The sequence below is a fragment of the Ictalurus furcatus genome, chromosome 14, assembly GCF_023375685.1.
Source record: "Ictalurus furcatus strain D&B chromosome 14, Billie_1.0, whole genome shotgun sequence".
Lineage (NCBI taxonomy): Eukaryota > Metazoa > Chordata > Actinopteri > Siluriformes > Ictaluridae > Ictalurus > Ictalurus furcatus.
In genome coordinates this window covers 26,661,338-26,670,993 of record NC_071268.1, presented here as the reverse complement: position 1 = coordinate 26,670,993, position 9,656 = coordinate 26,661,338, and the positions used below count along the sequence as shown (strand labels likewise).

Genomic DNA, 9,656 nt, shown 5'->3' with positions numbered 1-9,656 from the left:
CATAACCTTCAACTGGCTTCAGACAATCAGGATGTTTTTTTGTTGTCATTGTTCCTCTGCTCACATGGCATTTCACCTGAGCCGAGGCTCAGATCTTCGCTCTAAACAGGCGTCGAATCGGGCTGAAACGACAGCAAGGTCAGAGCCCGTCAACGGGCAAAACCCGCATGCAAATACGCCCGTGTTTACCACGGGCTGCTAATGGATTCGTTAGGTACTCGGTAAAAGCGCTGCAGGAATAAAGTGATTAGCGAACGAGGGGAGGGGAAGACTAATTACCGTTAAGAAAAGAGCAGTAAGTGAAGAGACGAGGGCGGCGGTAGCAAGCCGATTAGCACGTGTTAACGCCGCTGAAGGTGGAGGAGGAAGAACGGAGCTGAGAGCAGTGAGAGGATGTTCTCCTTCCCCGCCGGATACACGCTCCTGACAAGGTGCAAGAGAAGACCGCAACGAACACCGGGAGCCCGAAACGCCGCCTGAGCGGAGACTGGCTTCACGGCCTCTGGAAGAGTAGCGGAGGAACTGGTGAGTACTGGCAGATTCACCGTTTAGAAATATTAAAGTGTGGAAAGATCCTTCAGAGATTTCACACACCATCCACAGAGTTGCATCTACTTTCACACAGGAGTACAGTCACACTAATGAAACTGTACAATACATTTCTTTTTTTTCCCCCTTTCCAGTCACGGGGACTGACCCGAGGCCCAGCAGAGTCGAGGCTGAAACCGGATAGGACACGTGGATCAGGACGCGTGTGAACCCGAACTTCAAACTGTAACACTTATGACAGCAACACGACACTCTCCAAACCTCAGAAAGAATAACCTTCAGCCACTGAAAAATAAAACCCCCGCGCATCAACCTACACGCCTACTAAAACCAGACGGGTCTCAGAAAGAGTCAGCAAGTTGCTTCCATGCGCTCAGGCACCAAACCTCTTCCACATCAACAGCTGGTCAGAAAACATCTGCACAGCAGCTTCTTCCCTTCTTCCATGTGAGCGAAGCAACTCGGAGAAACATGACCTTCCATTTTGATTTTTATCATGAGCCAAACTGACATCCTTCCCGGGACACGTCCTCGGAGATCTCCACGCGCACGGGCTACGTCTGAAGCCGCGTGGCATGTTTTGGCTCGCGGGGTAAAAAGACCGAGCGTATCACCAACGCCGGAATGTCAGAAGCGTGTGTTCAGAGTCAGCGGGGAAGCAGCAGGTGCAGATGCTAGCCTTCGAGTGGAAGACATGTAAATGTCAGTAGCGTTAACGTGTCGAATCGTATTAGCTGCCGCTCGCTGCGTACGCGCGTCGCTGTGAGGCTGCAGATTTCCCAGTGAATTATTAATAAAAGCGAGGCGGAAGACAACTGGGTGTGACGGGAAAATTAACACGCACGAAGGGGGCGGGGGATATTTGATACACAAACTGGATGATATTTTGTTTTGTAGGGTTTGGATCCAACCGCAATGAGATGTAATGCTGTAAAAGCTTACAATAAGTCAAGACGCATTCGATTCTGAAATCCGATTGGCCGAGCGGTGATCTGGCTGAATCGACATAAATCGGCGACGTACACAAAACCCGAGCGCGCATCACGGTAGTAAACGTACCCCGTTTTAATCCGGCAAGTTATCGTCCTGTCCGTAAACGCTTACGTTTTTGTTTAGCCTGTTGCTTAGCAACCAAAGATTACTGTTAACAGACTACAGTGTGGCGGAAGGACGGCTCACTGCGAGCGTCATTAACGATGGCGTCCGCACCGACGACTGGATTTTACCGTATTGTTTTATAAACGCCTAACATGCCCTCACTCATGATGAGATCACTGCAGCGCACGTCCTACATCACTGATCGTTCCTGCAACCAGGAGCTGGGGAAAATCATTTCATCACATCACGACTCTTCAAGACATTTCAACGACGCACGATGATATAACGGCTCTCAAATCGCATCGAGCCATACAGTAAGAAGTCAATAAGGCTCCAAATAATAAGACTCGACACCGACAGCGTCGGCACGAACGCCTCCGCCTCACGCGACGTCTCGTTCCTCCGGTGCATCAAATACCCCTTAGACTACATCTCGAAACGCTTTCAGACACGTCACCCTGTCTGGATCAATTCCAAAATGAATCGAGAGATCGCACCAACACGCACTAGCACACCTCAGAGGCGGAAGAGCACCACTAATTTACAACACAAATCAAGAAAAAATATATTGTAGACAAAAACTCTCTTAAAAAAAAAATAATAATAATAATAATAAGCAACATTTAAGTTAATATATAAAATTATTTTTACAAGAATTGAGATTTTTTTTTTTTTTTAAAAAGTGAAATGATTTAACAAAAAAAAAAAAGGGGGGGGCTAAAACTTTACAGCTGCTTCCAATCATTTTGTAGTTAGTAAAAATAACAACACTTAGTAATTATAAAGTGACTGGAAGCAGCTGATCATACACACCTACCTACCTCTGGCGAAGCCACCATCAACCCCCGACTAACCCCCGGGCTCTACACCGACGCACGCAGTTTCCAGATAAAATCAAGCGGAAACACTGACGTCAGACAGCTACAACTGTTTCTCGACATTCGAAGTGCTATGTGCTCTCGGAGCATTATGGGATATTAAAACAGCGCTGCGACATCACCATAACAACCATCAAGAAGACCTCCTCGAAAAACCATCACTCGTACACCTACACGACAGGCGTGACTGAGGAGGACTAGCTAGAGGCTGAGAATTAGCAGGAATTCCCTTCACTTGGAGACGATGGAGGCAAAGACACCGCCACCATCACCACAACGTAGATGGATACTCCGACTCGGACGACCGGGGCGTTCCGGACTCTCGCTCGTCACCGTCGTCGTTTTTCACCGTTTACAAAACAAGAAGGAAAGCGCTCAGGAGTTCTCATCTTCACTCAAAAACAACCGAACTCCAAGCGCGAGAGATTAAAATGGCTGGAAGTCTAGTAAGAACTCTACCAGGATCAGGCGTTATACATCACATCGCCACAATACCCGTTCCCGAGATATCGCTGACGGGGAGATCTATTCGTCATCTGATTGGATGCAGATGATTTTGGATTTAACCTTGAAAACTGTAAAGATGTTCTCGTTTTTCACCGCTACGTTTTGTAAATACATCGTTTAAATATTATACTAATTATAAAAAATTATACTACTATATATATATATTTTTTTTTTTTAAAAATTGAATGCAACACTACTGTTTTGTGAGTAACGCCATATATAACGATCCACATGCATTGTAGAAATGTGTCTGAGAATCCTGATATGATGATGATGGTGTGTGTGTGTCACATCAGCCCACCCTGACTGGGCACAGCTCTCTCACAACCCCCCCCACCATTTGTGAGACTTCATCTGGACTCCGTGGCATCTGGCGCCGTCGGCACGTGACACGGCTGCCCGCGGCATGCTCGCGGCACCCTCTTGGTTACCGGGCCATTTTGGACGCGAGCGAAGCTTGGCTATTTCCCCCCCCCCCATAAACTTGAAACGAACGTCTTCTTATAAGAGTGACCTGATTAGGTCTTTAATCCACATGGAAGTCATAAGAAAAATAAATAAATAAATAAATAAAAAATTGTGATCGTGTACAGCACGTGCAATGAAGCTTGCATTCCAAATCATTTCCCTGCCCATCATAAATAAATAAAACAGTCCAGAGTGCCCGACTTTCTCCATGTGTGAGTAATACGTTGTGCCCTTCTGGAAAAGACAGCTTCATTATAGCTAAAAAGATTGGCCAGTGACTCCTCAAAGCAAGGGGGGGGGGGGGGGGGGTTGAAGAGAGAGAGAGAGAGAGAGAGAGAGAGAGAGAGAGAGAGAGAGAGAGAGAGACAGTGAGAAAGAAAGATGGAGATAAATAAAGAGAACAAGCGTGAAGTCTACACAGCGGCGCAGCCCGCGCGGTGACTCAAGGCCTGCACGCTTTACGCGGTCTGAGTAATGAGTCTCTCTGCATCGAAAATAGCCACTTCACTTCTCTCTGCCAACAAAACTCAAAGCTCAAGCACTAAATATCACTTTAAAAAAAGAAAAGAAAAACAAAACCGCTCCATCGCTAGAGACTTCAGCACACCAAGTTCAACGTCGGGTCATTAAAACAAGCCGGGATGCTGGCTTCTTAAGTTGCAGGGGTGCCAATATTTATTTTTTGGGTTTTTTTTGTTTTAAAAACAGCGATCATCATTCAAGCCAGACGCGTTCTGTTTAAGCCAAGCCTGTGTTTAAAATAAATGCTTTGTTTATTCAGTACTAGTGTTTTGGTTACATTAGCGTGGTCTATCCTCACTAGGAGATCGTTATACGTTTCAGATTTAACCTCGGGGCTACAAGCACGAGCGTGGAGCATAAATGCTACACCGGATTAACTGGGAACGTGTGCAGAAAACCCGCTAAACACAGGAGCAAAAACGTACAGCAAGAGCTTCAGGAGGAATAAATAAATAGGTCTGTCTGAGAAACGGACAGTCAGTGAGTCAGGAGGTGAACGACTCGGTGAACGACTCGGTGAACGACTCGGTGAACGACTCGGTGAACGACTCGGTGAACGACTCGGTGAACGACTCGGTGAACGACTCGGTGAACGACTCGGTGTCAGTAAAGGTGCGTTCTCACACACAGCGACCGGAGACCGTTCATTTCTCAACGAGAGCTGGCGACTTCCGGGAACACGAGGGACCCTGACCGTTGGCGACTAGATGTGGGCATGTCCAATGACTTGGTACGTTTAGAAAAGTTTAACTTCATGCAAATTTGATGCGACTTGGTACAGCGCACGTGATCCGTAGCCACACACACAGACGGGTGAATTTTATACAAGCTCCTCTCCCTCCAGCGTTTCATTTTAGCAGCAAGAAAACTGATTTGCTGTGAAAAGTGGGATGCTAGTTGTGCCGCACGTTACTATGGCAACGAGTAGTAGGAACGCCTACCGGCGACTTCATAGCACAGCAAAGTACGGCGATAAAATCGCCGTGTGAGTGAACGCAGCATAAGTCAGCAGTACGTCACGAAGGAATTTAGTCAATAAATAAAAATAAATTAAAAAAGAAAAGTGCAGCAGCAAATATTATTAAAAAAAAACCTCCTATGGCCTTTGTCCAACCTGCAGAAAAACAGTGGCGGAGCGTTTATAATTACACTCCATTACACAGGGGTGTTCTAACCGCTCTCCAGCCACCGAGACGGCAGGACGAAGGGTCCGTCGGTCGGCCCTCTGATCTCCGGCGGGGAAAGAATTTATACCCATGATCCTTTAGTGTAGACGCATCTGGACTTCCTTTCTGCTTCTACAAGATTTCATCATTACTCCAAGGCCTGCAAGCTCTATTACACTTCAGACAGATACACACACACACACACACACACACACCCCGCACTGTTAAATCATCCACACTCCATACAGTCCTCGCAGTATACAGCAGCGGCTGAACCATATTAGCTCAAAAAAATAAACACACACACACACAAAGATGAAAGTAGGTCAAGGAGTCGAAGCCAAATCTAAAATTTGGATTTCACAAGAAGAAGAGCACGCATGGGGTTCCATCTCGACATGATCGGAGATCTCCTCTGGAACGTCTAGAACAGGTGAATTGGGCTTACGGGGATTTTCATGGTGTTGCACTAGATTGTTTAAAACATGGCCTGCTTTTAGAAACTGACAGGGGGGGGGGGGTACATGACACACACACACACACTCCACTGAACGGAACGGATGCTGGAAGATGTCTTGTGAGACTGAGCGCCACATCGTGACCCTGGTCACCACTAGCGAGCAGCTAAAGCCGCGTCATGTCGTGTTCTCCGCGCGAGCGGCAGCTCGTGACTCTCCTGAAGGAGAAATCCCCTCTCGGCAGGAACGCCGCTCGCATTTCTCCGTGTCTAGATGAATAAAGAGGAGGCCGAGCGGTGATGACGCCCGTCGTCTGTACTCATCAACCATGATTCTTCAGGGACGCATGGCAGTGCGTCAATCAAATCTCTCGCGCTCTCTCACACGCACCAAGGGTGATTAATTATTTTACATGTTTAATGAGAACGCGACCGGGTTATCAGGCGGAACCCACCGGCTCGCGACGCCGAACCTCGAGAAGTCACGTACTGGTGACTAACGTGCTTTCCGGCGATGAACCGCAGAGGATTTCTCCCTTTCAACACGCATTAAAATCACATCTCTGGCAGGCAGACAATTTAACAGACATCATCTGTTAGTGTTGCGACGTGACGTTCGCGTAATATCGCCAAATCCCAACGTCGTGCTGTTGAACACGGCTTTAAAGACTTATTATAATAACAGCACGGGCAGTCTGGGTTCCAGCCGTTTAAAGAGGTTTACTGAAGCACGGGACAGGAGCCGCGATTACTGCAACTTCCTTCATTTCACTTTAATGGCTATGTTTTTTCCACCGAGGAACATTCTGACATGGAAAAACACTGTGATTCTGGATAAACTTAGTGCCATGTAACAGGACTGATCACGTCCCTTCTCTCCTCGACGACAGACCGAGAAAAGCAGGATGCTGGTGCGCCCTTTTCGATTTCTAAAGCGTATGATCAATCCTCTCAAAGAAAGGAATTATAATCCCCCACACCGGGCTCGCTCAGACAGACGGCTTCTCGGCGTCCGGGCTGGCGAGCTAAAAGTGTTACAGTAATGACAGAGGCAGTGACGGGAGCGTAGGGCGCAGGTTTGGAGTCGCACGCAACCTGCAATAAACCATCTGGGACGTGTCGGAGAGAGCGCCGCTGCAGCGGCGAGCAAAGCCAAGGACCACAGCTGTCTCGTCTCTCGCACGCGGGCCAATTCAGAGACTGGCAGAGAGAGAGAGAGAGAGAGAGAGAGAGAGAGAGAGAGACACTCCAGCACGTGCTTTATCAGAGTCTTCCAGCACCAGCGGGGTAAGACGGCACTTCTTCACTCGCCGACGCGCTCGGCCGCACGTGGAGATAAATCGATGTCGTCGCGTGGAAGCGCGCTGAATGAAGTGCTTCGGCGAAAAGTTCATTCTCTCGCACTCGTGTTGTCTGGCATCGAAACAGACGTTCCGCCGGCACACCACCTCGCCCTCTCGTTACCGCCCGACTGTCTTAATTATTCGATTAGTTCACGTCGGATCAATTAGAGGACACCGGGGATCAGACGGGGCTCGAACCGCACTAGCAGTTTCCTCGTCACGTGACGACTTTTAAATATCAGGAGGTAAATACCCGATTTAAAAAAAAAAAAAAAAAAAAACGCTCCGGGAGCACGCGGGGACGAAACGCCGTCCCGAATGATTATACCGCTACGCACAGTAACACACACACACACACACACACACACAGTAGATGGAAAGGCCATGTGAAAGCTGTATAAAACTGAAACGGGGCGTTATGCAGAGCGGACAATTTTACGATAATGCTGAAGACGTCACGACGCTACAAAAGTCGCAATAAAACCTTTATGCTTGTGTGAGCTGTAAAAGTTTTTTTTTTTTTAAAAATAATAAAAATCAGCATACATGGAGAGAGAGATGATGAGATCGACTGAAATAAACTGTGTGAGAGAAGGAAGTTTGTAAAAGAGCTGGTTACAGTTATATCCTTGTTAAAGCGAAAATATTGGAAAATCTCCATTCAGCATCGACGTTACTATGACGACAAGCTAGAAAGCGCCACACGCTTGACTGTTATCCCATCACGGACGAGACGCCCATGACCGACGGCCCGTCGATCCGATAAACCGCTCCTGTCGTTAATGACGGCAGCGCATCGTGTGAACTTGAACGAGAAGGCGTTTCATATAAACTGCGGCGTGTATGTAGGGGGAGAAGAAGCGAGGGATGAAGACGGGTATGAAAAGGAAGGAGGAGAGTACGTACGTTGCCCATGTACTCGGAGAGCAGGTCCTGCAGTGCCTGGCGCACGGAGTTGCACTCGGCCACGATGCGCTCGCGCCGGTCGTCGCGCGTGCAGGACGAGTCGGCCATGAGCGCGGCGCCGCTGATGATGCTCTCCAAGCGCTCCTCCAGCGACGGACGGAAGCGGTCCTCGCTGAAGTTCAGGGGGTCCACGATGATCTGCTTCTGTAAGGGGGGAATAAAAAAAAAAAAAAAAAAGTGAGTAAACAAGAGTGCGCCAGAGTTTAGTAAGAAATCCAAGCGCGCGCTCGAATCTGATCTCATAACGAAATGAAGCACAAGAGCAAAGCGTACAGTTTACCGGTCAGAACGCTGAAACGCTCTCAAACTTAGTCCACGCTTAACGTACGACTCGATAAAGAACACGTTTACGGTCTCGTACCCGCGGTTTACCTTCTCTTCTCCTGCTAGCTTCCAGAGCATTCTCTCACGCTTCGCCACAAGTCTCAGCTCAGCAGCTCAGATGCACCAAACTTCACTCGGACTTCACTCGTACAGCGCTTCTAACGACGGACATCGTCACCAAGCGGCTTTACAGAAATAAACGCGGTCAGGATATACGATTTAAACGCACGAACGAGAGGAGAGCGAGTCGGCGAGAGTCGAACCGAGAGAGAGAGAGAGAGAGAGAGAGAGAGAGAGAGAGAGAGAGACCGGGTGTTGTGTTCCACACCCGAGTGAGATCCCCAGCCCACCCCACGTGCTCTCTCCTGAAGAACCGCCCCGAGCGGGAGAACGTTCCGGGACTAATCAGGGAAAACGAGTTCGCTTCTCTAGGACGATTTCTACTTGGAGTTAAATGTTTACAGACGGAGATTAACACGGGTGTGACGCGTTACGTGAGGAAAGGACACACCAATTAGCCGCGTTTACCCTCGCGGCTCGTTCGAGACTCCGAATACGCCACGCCAAACACTTCCCTTTTAAAGGATCGGCCCTGACCCAGTTCGAATCCCAGGGCTGCCGCAGAGCTTACCGAAGCCTTAAGCGACACCTTCACCGCGTGCGCCTTGCTCCGCTCGGCTCTGCGCTCGGACTGCAAATCGCTCCGGGTAAAATCCCTCGCCAAACGAATACGCGTGCGTGTAAACGACTCCGGGTGCATTTCTCCAGGGAGAAAGCGGCGGGTTTAGACGTGCCAGGCGCTGGACGGCAGACGGGTGAGTGTCACAGAACGAAGCGCTGACTCTGGAGACTCCTTCCATAAACGTCTCCTTAGGGAAAACCCTTCACCGTGCAACTAATACATTTATTAACAAAAAAAAAGTTTCAATCTCGGCGTATTGGCGATTCACTCGAGATAATCAGGGTGGTAGTTATTATTCAGAGCGAGGAGAACCCAAACTACTTGACCCGATGCAGAGGAGAAACACTGTTTGTTTATTTCTCGTGCGGGTGGATGACATTTTCAGTTCCGCTCGGCGTCAGCGCTGCTTCGTAAACATGTTTGGCTTTTCTACTACAAAGGGCACGACAAGGTTCAGCAGAAACGCATACTGACCGAGCATTAGAGACTAATAAATAAATAAAAACAAACATGTACACACGCATACGCAGCCCGGCTAGCAGGAGCCTCAAAAACCGATCTGAAACTGCTAGCTCGACCTCCTTTCACCTCTTTAACGGGCGTGTCACGTCCTTACGGTGCTGCTCCCATCATAATCATCGTATTATTATTATTAAAATCAATTAATACTAAACATTAGTGTAGGTCCATAGATTA

The 9,656-nt window shown here is 48.4% G+C and overlaps 1 protein-coding gene across 2 annotated transcripts in view; it reads right to left on the bottom strand.

Moving 5' to 3' along the window:
- Nucleotides 1-9,656, bottom strand: part of ctnna1 (catenin (cadherin-associated protein), alpha 1) — a 117,000-nt gene that overhangs the window by 73,918 nt on the left and 33,426 nt on the right. For both annotated transcript variants that reach the window (XM_053642152.1, XM_053642151.1), the window contains exon 7: nt 7,895-8,098. In XM_053642152.1, the coding sequence (XP_053498127.1) occupies nt 7,895-8,098 (204 nt within the window). The remainder of the gene's footprint in view (nt 1-7,894; nt 8,099-9,656) is intronic.